General features: G+C 52.6%; 1 protein-coding gene across 1 annotated transcript in view; it reads left to right on the top strand.

Annotated features, from left to right (window-relative positions):
• Nucleotides 1-1,967: 1,967 nt before the first annotated feature.
• Nucleotides 1,968-15,268, top strand: part of LOC126309758 (acetylcholine receptor subunit alpha-like) — a gene marked incomplete at its 5' end in the record, with an annotated part of 254,597 nt that continues 241,296 nt past the window's right edge. The window contains 2 exons of the mRNA XM_049992103.1: nucleotides 1,968-2,583; nucleotides 6,353-6,492. Of these exons, the coding sequence (XP_049848060.1) occupies nucleotides 1,968-2,583; nucleotides 6,353-6,492 (756 nt within the window). The remainder of the gene's footprint in view (nucleotides 2,584-6,352; nucleotides 6,493-15,268) is intronic.

Genomic DNA, 15,268 nt, shown 5'->3' with positions numbered 1-15,268 from the left:
AACAGCTAAGGTCATCAGTCCCTAAGTTTACATACTACTTAACCTAAATTATCCTAAGGACAAACACACACACCCCTGCCCGAGGGAGGACTCGAACCTCCGCCAGGACCAGCTCCTTATTTTTTTGTTTCTTTCCTTTTATCCATTTGTTTTTTATATGGAGGCTTTATTTAGTAAACGGCACGTGTGTCATTTACTGGTAGCGATGCAATTCTGAAGGTTATACTTGTTTACTTGTGACGCAATACAGTACTTTGCAATTAGCGAGCAGAAACCAGAAGACCGGTAAATAAAATAATAAATCTTATAAATCTTATAAATCATATAAATCTTATAAACACGTAGGTGCCTAACGCAGTGCAGGGAAACACAGCCTGCCAGGAGCAAGGCTCGAACCCCGCGCCACGGGCACCAAAGCCGAGACACCGGCGTCGGCACGCGACTCGGGCTGGGATGAACGAGTGCGAGGCGGCGCTTGCAGTGACGTCAGCTGTTCAATATTCGTCATCCACGCTTGACATATTCCCCATTTGCTGTCCCATGTGTCTCTTCTACTAAATAACTTGTCTTAGCGTCATCTACGCCGCTTCGGGATTCTTAAACGTTAATAAGAATCACCCTGTGTAGTACAGTAAGTCATTTATGTTCACGAAGTGTTGTGTGCCGACTACTGCAGTAAATTTCAGTTCCTCTTTACAAGAGACTATCCCAAAACGGGTAATATCTTCTAACACTACGACTAAAAATAACTTAATACTTGTTGACTCGGTTTGCTGCAACTACCACGTGAGCGGCTCTTCATCTCTACGACTCACACGCATTTGAACTCGCTTACCGTGTTTCCCTCTACTAGTTTTAACCACCAGACTTTCGTCCAGACTCTTTGACGTCTCAGGATGTACGCTACGAACCGATCCTTCTTTTAGTCAAGTTGAGCCACAAGTAGATTTTTCCCAATTCGCTTCAGTGCCTTCTCATTCTACCCGTCCAATCTTCAATGTTCCCTTTAGCGCCACAGTACAAAGCTTGTAGTCCAAACAAGTGCAGTCAGAGTAGACTTCCTAGCAGACGAGTTTATATCTGATGTTACGAAATTTCTCGTGTTCGGAAATGATTGTCCCGTTGTTGCCTGCTGCAAGTGTATCTTCTCTACTGGGGCCGCCGCCAGTTACTTTGGTATCTTATGCACGTATTCGTCTTACGACTGTTTTCCAAGACACTATCTATTCCGATCGGCTGACCTTACAAATCGTTCAATACCTGTGACAGAATCGGAATGTCAGCTACCGAAGGAAAAGTTTTTAATCACCCATCTCGATGTTTAATTCGCTTTCCAAATGTCTCTTCAGTTTCCTTTGTTGCTTTCTCAGTTTATCGATGGAATAACGCTGGGAATAGGCTACCAGCCTGCCTCACAATCGTATGCCCAGTCTACTAACGAAAATCTCTGAGTCGTTTCCAACCCTTTATATTTATTTTTATTTGTCGATTTATTTGTTTAATAAATAATGATTCGGACAATAAGGCCTTCTCTTACATCGGAAAAGGATTCTACATGCACATTACACAGTAGTTAGCCGTTAAGAAATAACAATATTGTATGATAGATAGTATTTAGGTACTCTGAGAAAAAACATGAGACTGCGAGGCGGACGAAGGCGGGAGTCGTTAAGGGTACTTCGTTGCCAGCAGGGGAGTAGACCGGCAGAGCCGCCAGGTGATGAGCTCTGTGTGTGTGTGTGTGTGTGCGAGAGAGGACAGCAGCCGAGCCTTGACGCTGGCCCAGCGCCTGGCTGTCTGCCTGAGGACAGCCTGCACAGTGCGCCATCTACCCGCACTCAGAGCAGGCCAGCTCTCACCGGTCAGCTGCGCCCCTGTGTGTGTGTGTGAGAGAGAGAGAGAGGACAGCAGCCGAGCCTTGACGCTGGCCCAGTGCCTGGCTGTCTGCCTGAGGACAGCCTGTGCAGTGCGCCCTCTACCCGCGCTCAGAGCAGGCCAGCTCTCGCCAGCAGCTGCGCCCCCTGTGTGTGTGTGAGAGAGAGGACAGCAGCCGATCCTTGACGCTGGCCCAGCGCCTGGCTGTCTGCCTGAGGACAGCCTGTGCAGTGCGCCCTCTACCCGCGCTCAGAGCAGGCCAGCTCTCGCCAGCAGCTGCGCCCCCTGTGTGTGTGAGAGAGAGAGGACAGCAGCCGAGGCTTGACGCTGGCCCAGCGCCTGGCTATCTGCCTGAGGACAGCCTGCGCAGTGCGCCCTCTGCCCGCACTCAGAGCAGGCCAGCTCTCGCCAGCAGCTGCGCCCCCTGTGTGTGTGTGAGAGAGAGAGAGGACAGCAGCCGAGGCTTGACGCTGGCCCAGCGCCTGGCTGTCTGCCTGATGACAGCCTGCGAAGTGCGCCCTCTGCCCGCGCTCAGAGCAGGCCAGCTCGCGCCGGCAGCTGTGCCCCCTGTGTGTGTGTGTGTGAGAGGACAGCAGCCGAGCCTTGACCCTGGTCCAGCGCCTGGCTGTCTGCCTGAGGACAGCCTGTGCAGTGCGCCCTCTACCCGCACTCAGAGCAGGCCAGCTTTCGCCAGCAGCTGCGCCCCCTGTGTGTGTGTGTGTGTGTGAGAGAGGACAGCAGCTGAGCCTTGACGCTGGCCCAGCGCCTGGCTGTCTGCCTGAGGACAGCCTGCGCAGTGCGCCCTCTACCCGCGCTCAGAGCAGGCCAGCTCTCGCCAGCAGCTGCGCCCCCTGTGTGTGTGTGTGTGAGAGGACAGCAGCCGAGCCTTGACGCTGGCCCAGCGCCTGGCTGTCTGCCTGAGGACAGCCTGCGCAGTGCGCCCTCTACCCGCGCTCAGAGCAGGCCAGCACTCGCCAGCAGCTGCGCCCCCTGTGTGTGTGTGTGTGAGAGGACAGCAGCCGAGCCTTGACGCTGGCCCAGCGCCTGGCTGTCTGCCTGAGGACAGCGTGCGCAGTGCACCCTCTACCCGCACTCAGAGCAGGCCAGCTGTCGCCGGCAGCTGCGCCCCCTGTGTGTGTGTGTGTGTGTGTGAGAGGACAGCAGCCGAGCCTTGACGCTGGCCCAGCGCCTGGCTGTCTGCCTGAGGACAGCCTGCGCAGTGCGCCCTCTGCCCGCACTCAGAGCAGGCCAGCTCTCGCCAGCAGCTGCGCCCCCTGTGTGTGTGTGTGAGAGAGAGAGAGGACAGCAGCCGAGCCTTGATGCTGGCCCAGCGCCTGGCTGTCTGCCTGAGGACAGCCTGTGGGGTGCGCCCTCTACCCGCGCTTAGAGCAGGCCAGCTCTCGCCAGCAGCTGCGCCCCCTGTGTGTGTGTGTGAGAGAGGACAGCAGCCGAGCCTTGACGCTGGCCCAGCACCTGGCTGTCTGCCTGAGGACAGCCTGCGCAGTGGGCCCTCTACCCGCGCTCAGAGCAGGCCAGCTCTCGCCAGCAGCTGCGCCCCCTGTGTGTGCGTGTGTGTGTGAGAGAGGACAGCAGCCGAGCCTTGACACTGGCCCAGCGCCTGGCTGTGTTCCTGAGGACAGCCTGCGGAGTGCGCCCTCTACCCGTGCTCAGAGCAGGCCAGCTCTCGCCAGCAGCTGCGACCCCTGTGTGTGTGTGTGTGTGTGTGTGAGAGGACAGCAGCCGAGCTTTGACGCTGGCCCAGCGCCTGGCTGTCTGCCTGAGGAAAGCCTGCGCAGTGGGCCCTCTACCCGCGCTCAGAGCAGGCCAGCTCTCGCCGGCAGCTGCGCCCCCTGTGTGTGTGTGTGAGAGAGAGAGAGAGGACGGCAGCCGAGCCTTGACGCTGGCCCATCGCCTGGCTGTCTGCCTGAGGACAGCCTGCGCAGTGCGCCCTCTACCCGCGCTCAGAGCAGGCAAGCTCTCGCCAGCAGCTGCGCCCCTGTGTGTGTGTGTGTGTGTGTGTGTGTGTGTGAGAGGACAGCAGCCGAGCCTTGACCCCCGGTCCAGCGCCTGGCTGTCTGCCTGAGGACAGCCTGTGCAGTGCGCCCTCTACCCGCACTCTGAGCAGGCCAGCTTTCGCCAGCAGCTGCGCCCCCTGTGTGTCTGTGTGTGTGTGTGAGAGGACAGCAGCCGAGCCTTGACGCTGGCCCATCGCCTGGCTGTCTGCCTGAGGACAGCCTGCGCAGTGTGCCCTCTACCCGCGCTTAGAGCAGGCCAGCTCTCGCCAGCAGCTGCGCCCCCTGTGTGTGTGTGTTTGTGTGAGAGAGAGAGAGGACAGCAGCTGAGCCTTGACCCTGGTCCAGCGCCTGGCTGTCTGCCTGAGGACAGCCTGCACAGTGCGCCCTCTACCCGCGCTTAGAGCAGGCCAGCTCTCGCCAGCAGCTGCGCCCCCTGTGTGTGTGTGTGTGTGTGTGTGTGTGTGTGTGTGTGAGAGGACAGCAGCCGAGCCTTGACGCTGGCCCAGCGCCTGGCTGTCTGCCTGAGGACAGCCTGCGCAGTGCGCCCTCTACCCGCGCTCAGAGCAGGCCAGCTCTCGCCAGCAGCTGCGCCCCCTGTGTGTGTGTGTGTGTGTGTGTGTGTGTGTGTGTGTGTGTGTGAGAGGACAGCAGCCGAGCCTTGACCCTGGTCCAGCGCCTGGCTGTCTGCCTGAGGACAGCCTGTGCAGTGCGCCCTCTACCCGCACTCAGAGCAGGCCAGCTTTCGCCAGCAGCTGCGCCCCCTGTGTGTGTGTGTGTGTGAGAGAGGACAGCAGCCGAGCCTTGACGCTGGCCCAGCGCCTGGCTGTCTGCCTGAGGACAGCCTGCGCAGTGCGCCCTCTACCCGCGCTCAGAGCTGGCCAGCTCTCGCCGGCAGCTGCGCCCCCAGTGTGTGTGTGTGAGAGAGAGAGAGAGGACGGCAGCCGAGCCTTGACGCTGGCCCATCGCCTGGCTGCCTGCCTGAGGACAGCCTGCACAGTGCGCCCTCTACCCGCGCTCAGAGCAGGCCAACTCTCGCCAGCAGCTGCCCCCCCTGTGTGTGTGTGTGTGTGTGTGTGTGTGTGTGAGAAAGAGAGGACGGCAGCCGAGCCTTGACGCTGGCCCATCGCCTGGCTGTCTGCCTGAGGACAGCCTGCGCAGTGTGCCCTCTACCCGCGCTTAGAGCAGGCCAGCTCTCGCCAGCAGCTGCGCCCCCTGTGTGTGTATGTGTGTGTGTGAGAGAGAGAGAGGACAGCAGCCGAGCCTTGACCCTGGTCCAGCGCCTGGCTGTCTGCCTGAGGACAGCCTGCGGAGTGCGCCCTCTATCCGTGCTCAGAGCAGGCCAGCTCTCGCCAGCAGCTGCGCCCCCTGTGTGTGTGTGTGTGTGTGTGTGTGAGAGGACAGCAGCCGAGCCTTGACGCTGGCCCAGCTCCTGGCTGTCTGCCTGAGGACAGCCTGCGCAGTGCGCCCTCTACCCGCACTCAGAGCAGTCCAGCTTTCGCCAGCAGCTGCGCCCCCTGTGTGTGTGTGTGTGTGTGTGTGAGAGAGAGGACAGCAGCCGAGCCTTGACGCTGGCCCATCGCCTGGCTGTCTGCCTGAGGACAGCCTGCGCAGTGTGCCCTCTACCCGCGCTTAGAGCAGGCCAGCTCTCGCCAGCAGCTGCGCCCCCTGTGTGTGTGTGTGTGTGTGTGTGTGAGAGGACGGCAGCCGAGCCTTGACCCTGGTCCAGCGCCTGGCTGTCTGCCTGAGGACAGCCTGCGGAGTGCGCCCTCTACCCGTGCTCAGAGCAGGCCAGCTTTCGCCAGCAGCTGCGCCCCCTGTGTGTGTGTGTGTGTGTGTGTGTGAGAGAGGACAGCAGCCGAGCCTTGATGCTGGCCCATCGCCTGGCTGTCTGCCTGAGGACAGCCTGCGCAGTGTGCCCTCTACCCGCGCTTAGAGCAGGCCAGCTCTCGCCAGCAGCTGCGCCCCCTGTGTGTGTGTGTGAGAGAGAGAGAGGACGGCAGCCGAGCCTTGACGCTGGCCCATCGCCTGGCTGTCTGCCTGAGGACAGCCTGCGCAGTGGGCCCTCTACCCGCGCTCAGAGCAGGCCAGCTCTCGCCAGCAGCTGCCCCCCCTGTGTGTGTGTGTGTGTGAGAGAGAGAGAGAGAGAGAGAGGACGGCAGCCAAGCCTTTACGCTGGCCCATCGCCTGGCTGTCTGCCTGAGGACAGCCTGCGCAGTGTGCCCTCTACCCGCGCTTAGAGCAGGCCAGCTCTCGCCAGCAGCTGCGCCCCCTGTGTGTGTGTGTGTGTGTGTTTGTGTGAGAGAGGACAGCAGCCGAGCCTTGACGCTGGCCCAGCGCCTGGCTGTCTGCGGAGGACAGCCTGCGCAGTGCGCCCTATACACGCTCTCAGAGTAGGCCAGCTCTCGCCGGCAGCTGCGCCCCATGGCCCCTGTGAGACGGGGCGTGGCCCCTGCGTGTTGCAGGCGCGGCCGGCAACCCCGACGCGAAGCGCCTGTACGACGACCTGCTCAGCAACTACAACAAGCTGGTGCGGCTCGTCGTCAACGTCAGCGACGCGCTCACCGTCAAGATCAAGCTCAAGCTGTCCCAGCTCATAGACGTGGTGAGTACCGCAGCCCGAGTGCCCACTTTCATTGTCTTGTGGTTTTCGGTAAGCGGAGGTTACAGTTGTGAGAGAAGAGCAGCCTCGCGTCAACGCGCACTCGCTCTAGTCCCTCAGTTCGAGATACCGAAACGATGTTTCCGGCTTACAGTAGAGCAGATAATTGTATTCTGTGTCCAGCCCGCGCAACTATTGTTCCAAACGGGGTATTCGAGTCACGCATTTTTTTAATCGAACGATATATTGTAACGGCGCTCTGCAGTTCTCCTATAACGCTCTTTAATACTGGCGTCAAAACTTTTCGCAAAATATCCGAAAAATCAGCTTAAATTGAAAGTCGGACGGCCGGGATCGTAAATACTGCCGAGACGGCGTGCCCCTCGTAGCTGTTCACTTGTTTGCACAAAACGTGGTTGCTTAGAAATAACGACTTACATTTCAAATAGTTTCTCCCGATACTTTCCTGATACATTGGAACGTCGCATATATGTTGCCCCGTCAAAAGAATCCGGGCGCCCCTGTGTGAAGCCGAACTGGCCATTACACGTCAGCAGACGCGGATCCCTCAGTGTGTGAATAGGCGGGTAGTATCATGTTGGTTAAAACTGTGTGCCGGACCGCGAAAGGCAAAGGTCCCGAGTTCGACTCTCGGTCCGGCACACAGTTTTCATCTGCCAGGAAGTTTCATATCGGTGTACACTGCGCTGCAGAGTGAAGATCTCATTCCAGTATCATGTTGTCAGCAGAAAAGCTATGGGTCGCTTAGGAGAGTTCACTGATTTGCATCGTTAGCTGATCATTGGATGTCACGTCACAACAACTGCATCAGGGACATTTCAGCCCGTCTAAACGTGCCACTGTGAAGTGGAAACACCTCGCAGTCACAGCTGAAGAACGACCACGGAGACGTCGCGTACTCACTAACAGGGACCGGAGAGTGGCTGTAAAAACTGATGCGAAATCAGCGGGAGCAGTTACACGTAAGTTCCAAAGTGCTAACAGCAGTGCAGCTGACGCAGTGACTTTGCATACGGAGTTATGAAGAATGGGGCAGCTCCTCATAAACCACACATTCGTGCAGTCTGTGCTACGCGGCATTTCCGACGCCGCGCGTCTGTTAGTGCCAGTGAAACGAGTGATCTGGAGTGGCGAACCACGCTGCAGTCTGTGGCAGTGCGAGGGAAACCTGGCGAATGCTTCGTGGCCAGACCCCAACTTCCACAGTCGCGCGGGCGTGCTCCACGTGTGCGCCGGCCAGCAGGGGTGCAGTTGGCACTTTGCCTCTACGGAATCACTCATTTCCTGCCTTCACGATACGCTAGCCGTGTTGTTTCCGCAAGGAAAGTACCCCATACAGTTAATAAGGACATCGGCTTATAAAACTTTGATTACAAATAGTGCGATACAAATTTGCAAAAGATGAAATAACTTTTGCGATTCTCACTTTTTCTACAACTTTAAGGACATTATTATTTGACTGTTGTTTCTAGTCAGTAGTAGAATCTTTAGAGTGCGTGAAATGCAAGACCTTACACAAGAAACAAGAAAGTCCAAGATATCCTACTACAAGTACTTCAAGAACTCTTTTAGATAAAGCAAAACGAAACAAAAAAACATTCTGCCATGTTACTGTTACATTTTTTTAAATAATGTGAGTCCGTGTGTGTGTGCTGTGTTGTAATAGCAGGACTCAAACGAGGTGCGCTACCCTTGTGTGAGGTACCAGAATGTCTTTGATGGTACCACCTCATGAAGCCTTCAATCGCTAATATGTTATTGATTCACATCTAATCATAACAAATCGTACCAAAATAACGGCTTTTTGACAGGCCTTCAGTGTGTAGTTGCTTTGAAACCGCATACTTCCATAACACGCAAGATATAATACGAAAACAATGAAATAAGAAAATCTTTTAACCGCCAGTATAACGGTACAGGTCGTTTGTCTACAACCAGTTGTATAGACACCGAGAGATTGTCACTCTTCTGCCACGTCGGAACACCATATACTCATAAGGCGTCACTTGTAATCTTATATATTTTTATTGTTGTTTATAATTACTGTGATAATTCTTAAAGATCTGTAATTCACTGACATCTAAAGCAGAAATTAAGCGGGATATGTCATTAAGAATTAAGTACAATATTCTTTCCCAGTTAGTAGTACTGTTTCATCTAATGTAGCCTTTCTACTGTCGGGGCAAAAATTTAGACGTGGTAGATGTACCACATAAAGAAGATATAAATAAAAATTGATGAGATATTATCGCAGAGTGGGTACCACCCTGACCTCCAAAGAAACTGCACTGAGAACGTTTGGCCGAATCTTCATCTGTTTCGCTATTTCGTGACCGACAGTATTAAAAATATATTGGAAAGTTTGTCGAGACATTCGTAACTGCCTGAAGGAGTGCTCTGCAAGTTTTTTGAGTTCCTGGTAGAAGTGGTGACAGCATCCGTTGCCAGTGTCGGTTGGTCAGTCAGTCAGTGTGCTCCCTGCCGCCGTTGGATAAGCAGCTGCTGCAGCAAGTCGTATGACCCTAGCTTACTTATTTGTTAGATAGTTTAATTAATTTCTTTGCGTGTTTTTGGGTACTTGCATTGTTTAATTCATATATTTCGGGCGTATTACAGTATTTGAGGGTTGTAGCATCGCGCCTTAGTACCTGAATAGTGTAAATTCGCGTAGTCGTCTGTCTTCTGTTTTTGTTTTGAACGGCCAGTGTCGGTTGGTCAGTCAGTCAGTGTGCTCCCTGCCGCCGTTGGATAAGCAGCTGCTGCAGCAAGTCGTATAACCCTAGCTTACTTATTTGTTAGATAGTTTAATTAATTTCTTTGCGTGTTTTTGGGTACTTGCATTGTTTAATTCATATATTTCGGGCGTATTATAGTATTTGACAGTTGTAGCATCGCGCTTTAGTGTTTACTTCGTAGATTCTTATTTAAATTGCGTGTGAGTTTTGTATAGGAGGTGCAATTTCGAGTTTTAGTTACTGTAATCGTAAATTCAGCAGATTGTAGCGCAGTCGTTAGGCATTTGTACAGGTTAGTTGATACATTCTTTGTGTGTTCCGCTTGCGTTATCTAGGCACGGACTCGTGTTTCAGTAACTGTTGTTAAACATCAATTAGAATGGACAGGGACTGCGATTGCTGTGTTCGGATGAGGGCTGACTTGGCATCCCTTCGCTCACAGCTGCAAGTGACGCTGATTTCGGTCGCGCAGCTTGAGGCTGTTGCCAATGGGCACCACTGTGGGGAGCCGGACTCGGGTATCACGGGGATGTCAACCTCGTCCCGTCTGTCCCCAGATCGGTCTGCCGCTGTGGTTGCCCCAGTTGCTGCCCGCAGTGGGGCTGAGCCCTCGCCTGTGGTTGATTGGGAGGTCGTTCCAAGGCGTGGCAGGCAGCGAAAGGCGTCCCCGGAGGCTGATCAGAAAGCCTCCCCGGTGCGTCTGACAAACCGGTTTCAGGCACTGTCTCTGGCTGAGCCAGATGCAGCTGCCTGCCCTGTTTCAGAGGATAATTCTCAGCCTTCAAGGTCCGGGCAATCGCAGAGGGTGGGCTTACTGGTAGTTGGGAGCTCCAATGTTATGCGCGTAATGGGGCCCCTTAGGGATACGGCGGCTAAGGAGGGGAAGAAATCCAGTGTGCACTCCGTGTGCATTCCGGGAGGAGTTATACCTGATGTGGAAAGGGTCCTTCCGGATGCCATGAAGAGCACAGGGTGCAGCCAGCTGCAGGTGGTGGCACATGTCAGCACTAATGACGTGTGTCGCTTTGGATCTGAGGAAATTCTCTCTGGATTCCAGCGGCTATCTGATTTGGTGAAGGCTGCCGGTCTTGCTTACGAGATGAAGGCAGAGCTCACCATCTGCAGCATCGTTGACAGAAACGACTGCGGACCTTTGGTGCAGAGCCGGGTGGAGGGTCTGAATCAGAGGCTCAGACGGTTTTGCTACCGTATTGGCTGCAGATTCCTTGACTTGCGCCATAGGGTGGTGGGGTTTCGGGTTCCGCTGAATAGGTCAGGAGTTCACTACACTCAGCTGGCGGCTACACGGGTAGCGGAGGCTGTGTGGCATGAACTGGGCGGTTTTTTAGGTTAGAAGGCCTCGGGAAAGTGCGGGATGGGCTGCAATGTCAAAGGGTGCTTGGCAATTACAGGACGTGCTTGGATCAAGGAACAGTCGGAATTATAGTTGTAAACTGTTGTAGTTGCGCTGGAAAAGTCCCTGAGCTTCAAGCGCTAATAGAAAGCACAGAAGCTGATATCGTTATAGGTACAGAAAGCTGGCTAAAGCCTGAAATAAGTTCTGCAGAAATTTTTACGAAGTCTCAGACGGTGTTCAGGAAAGATAGATTAGGCAGAATTGGTGGTGGAGTGTTGGTGTCTTTCAGTAGTGGTTTATCTTGTAGTGAAGTCGAAGTAGATACTCCGTGCGAATTGGTGTGGGTGGAGGTTATACTTAACAGCCGAATTAAGTTAATAATTGGCTCCTTCTACCGTCCCCCAGACTCCGATGATACAGTTGCGGAACAGTTCAGAGAAAGTTTGAGTCTCGTAACAAATAAATACCCCAGTCATACGGTTATAGTTGGTGGGGACTTCAACCTACCCTCGGTATGTTGGCAAAAACACTTGTTCAAAACCGGTGGTAGGCAGAAAACGTCTTCCGAGATTGTCCTAAATGCATTCTCCGAAAATTATTTTGAGCAGTTAGTCCACGAACCCACGCGAATTGTAAATGGTTGCGAAAACACACTTGACCTCTTGGCCACAAACAATCCAGAGCTGATAGAGAGCATCATGACTGATACAGGGATTAGTGATCACAAGGTCATTGTAGCTAGGCTCAATACCATTTCTTCCAAATCCATCAGAAACAAACGCAAAATAATTTTATTTAAAAAAGCGGATAAAGTGCCACTAGAAGCCTTCCTAAAAGACAATTTCCATTCCTTCCGAAGTGACTATGCGAATGTAGACGAGATGTGGCTCAAATTGAAAGATATAGTAGCAACAGCAATTGAGATATTCATACCTCATAAATTGGTAAGAGATGGAACGGATCCCCCGTGGTACACAAAAAAGGTCCGAACGCTGTTGCAGAGGCAACGGAAAAAGCATGCGAAGTTCAGAAGAACGCGAAATCCTGAAGATGGGCTAAAATTTACAGACGCGCGAAATTTGGCACGTACTTCGATGCGAGATGCCTTTAATAGGTTCCACAACGAAACATTGTCTCGAAATTTGGTAGAAAATCCGAAGAAATTCTGGTCGTATGTAAAGTACACAAGCGGCAAGACGCAGTCAATACCTTCGCTGCGCAGTGCCGATGGTACTGTTATCGACGACTGTGCCGCTAAAGCGGAGTTATTGAACGCAGTTTTCCGAAATTCCTTCACCAGGGAAGACGAATGGAATATTCCAGAATTTGAAACACGAACATCTGCTAGCATGAGTTTCTTAGAAGTAGATACCTTAGGGGTTGCGAAGCAACTCAAATCGCTTGATACGGGCAAGTCTTCAGGTTCAGATTGTATACCGATTAGGTTCCTTTCAGATTACGCTGATACTATAGCTCCCTACTTAGCACTCATATACAACCGCTCGCTCACCGATAGATCTGTACCTACAGATTGGAAAATTGCGCAGGTCGCACCAGTGTTCAAGAAGGGTAGTAGGAGTAATCCATTTAACTACAGACCTATATCATTGACGTCGGTTTGCAGTAGGGTTTTGGAGCATATACTGTATTCAAACATTATGAATCACCTCGAAGGGAACGATCTATTAACACGTAATCAGCATGGCTTCAGAAAACATCGCTCTTGTGCAACGCAGCTAGCTCTTTATTCGCACGAAGTAATGGCCGCTATCGACAGGGGATCTCAAGTTGATTCCGTATTTCTAGATTTCCGGAAAGCTTTTGACACCGTTCCTCACAAGCGACTTCTAATCAAGCTGCGGAGCTATGGGGTATCGTCTCAGTTGTGCGACTGGATTCGTGATTTCCTGTCAGGAAGGTCGCAGTTCGTAGTAATAGACGGCAAATCATCGAGTAAAACTGAAGTGATATCAGGTGTTCCCCAGGGAAGCGTCCTGGGACCTCTACTGTTCCTGATCTATATAAATGACCTGGGTGACAATCTGAGCAGTTCTCTTAGGTTGTTCGCAGATGATGCTGTAATTTACCGTCTAGTAAGGTCATCCGAAGACCAGTATCAGCTGCAAAGCGATTTAGAAAAGATTGCTGTATTGTGTGTCAGGTGGCAGTTGACGCTAAATAACGAAAAGTGTGAGATGATCCACATGAGTTCCAAAAGAAATCCGTTGGAATTCGATTACTCGATAAATAGTACAATTCTCAAGGCTGTCAATTCAACTAAGTACCTGGGTGTTAAAATTACGAAGAACTTCAGTTGGAAGGACCACATAGATAATATTGTCGGGAAGGCGAGCCAAAGGTTGCGTTTCATTGGCAGGACACTTAGAAGATGCAACAAGTCCACTAAAGAGACAGCTTACACTACACTCGTTCGTCCTCTGTTAGAATATTGCTGCGCGGTGTGGGATCCTTACCAGGTGGGATTGACGGAGGACATCGAGAGGGTGCAAAGAAGGGCAGCTCGTTTTGTATTATCGCGTTATAGGGGAGAGAGTGTGGCAGATATGATACACGAGTTGGGATGGAAGTCATTACAGCATAGACGTTTTTCGTCGCGGCGAGAGCTTTTTACGAAATTTCAGTCACCAACTTTCTCTTCCGAATGCGAAAATATTTTGTTGAGCCCAACCTACATAGGTAGGAATGATCATCAAAATAAAATAAGAGAAATCAGAGCTCGAACAGAAAGGTTTAGGTGTTCGTTTTTCCCGCTCGCTGTTCGGGAGTGGAATAGTAGAGAGATAGTATGATTGTGGTTCGATGAACCCTCTGCCAAGCACTTAAATGTGAATTGCAGAGTAGTCATGTAGATGTAGATGTAGATGTAGACGTCCTGCAAGCGCTTCCTCCTCTTCCTTCTCCTTGTCAGTAAGCACAGTTTCCGTGGCGATAAAATCACCACGACTGTCATCAGACGATGCGGAGAGCACAGCCTACGCTTCACAGCACCGCAGATAACACTCTCTGCGGTCCAACCGAACAGCTGCACGCCTAAGGCTCCCAGCGAGCGGCGAAGCTGCAACTGATTGTGAGGGACGAGCGAAGCGGGTTCGCTGTGCAGTTCCTGCCACAACAGAACTCTGTTTGACGTCACACAGGAGTTCCAGCGAGGTGCTTCAGCGAGAGCGTCTTGCAGTTCCAGCTTGCCCTTTTCTCACGCCATACTCTGCCCCCCGTCGGTGAAGGGCAACAGCTAGGCTCCACATTCCTAGATTTGCGAAAAGCTTTTGACACGATGCTCCAGTGCAGACTGTTAACGAAGATACAGAATAGGTTCCCAGAAATGAGAGTCTTGAGTAATAGAACCCAGTACGCTGTCCTCACCAGAGACAAGAGTATCGTCAGGAGTGTCATAGAACTCTGACGGACAGGGGGCAGCATTCTGTGGCTCTTTGCTGACGATGCTGTGGTGTACGGAGAGGTGTCGTCATTGAGTGACTGCAGGAGGATGCAGGACGACTCGGACAAAATTTGCAATCACTATGATGAATGGTAGGTTGCTCTAAGTGTAAGAAAATGTAAGTTATTGCATTTCAGTGGGAAGGAAGAAACAGTTCTGTAGTACTCCAATACAATGTTGGGGGTGAGCTGCTTACATATCCGGCCGTAAAGCTGCAATGCGGTGTGAAATGGAAGGAGTCTAAGAACGGTAGCAGGGAAGCCGAATGGTCATCTACGGTGTATTTGTCGAATTTCAGGGAAGTGTAGACGATCTATAAGGAGCGGCGCAAGCACAACACCAGTGCGGCCATATTGACTCTTCGGGATCCCGTCAGTTGGGATTGAAAGAGGACGTCGAAGCAGTTTAGATGCGAGCTGCCAAACTTATTACCTGTAGATACGATCAACAAGCAAGTGTTACGGATACGATGCTACTGGCGCCAACATCCATTCCGTGTGAGGACCTCGAAGACGAGACAGGACGAGACAGATCACGGCCCTTACGGAGGCACACAGACAGTAGTCGCTACCTATGTTTGCGAGCGGAAACAGCTACACAATACACGGTGGCTTGCGGAATATATATGTAGAGACAGGTGTAGCAGTTTTGGGTATCTGTGCGACACTGGACACGTGTGTCGTTTGGAAACATAACTGTAGACACTCCAGTAGTTGTGTTTAGTGGGACGCGTACCTGGTTTTTGGTCGGGGGTAGCGACGCTATTCACACCGACACGAGGAGCACCTTTGTGTTTATTGCTCATGACAACTTGTTGCTACGAGAAGCAGCACTGGCCCCGCGGGAATACGCTCTCTTTCCCGACGGTCGTGTGCCCACTGGAGTCGGGGCAACGTGGCAACAAGCGAGTACCGTCATCCAACACGGCGGCCGTGACGTCACAGACGCACCCCCCAGTGACGTCATCCAAGATGGCGGCCGTGACGTCATGGACACCCCCCCAGTGACGTCAATCAAGATGGCGGATTGTGCCTGGAAGTTTGAATTGTGGCGGGAGGATGGTCAATTGGGCTACCTCCACTAACCTAACCTCCCCTCCCTCCCAGGAAATGGTGAGAAGTCCAAATTCCAACATGATAATACGTCGCACCTAGCAAAATGGCGGGGAAAATGGACTTGTCTTTATTATGTAACCAATTTCAAGCA

The sequence above is a fragment of the Schistocerca gregaria genome, unplaced genomic scaffold, assembly GCF_023897955.1.
Source record: "Schistocerca gregaria isolate iqSchGreg1 unplaced genomic scaffold, iqSchGreg1.2 ptg000391l, whole genome shotgun sequence".
In the NCBI taxonomy this organism is placed as follows: domain Eukaryota; kingdom Metazoa; phylum Arthropoda; class Insecta; order Orthoptera; family Acrididae; genus Schistocerca; species Schistocerca gregaria.
This window is presented reverse-complemented; position numbering and strand designations above follow the sequence as displayed.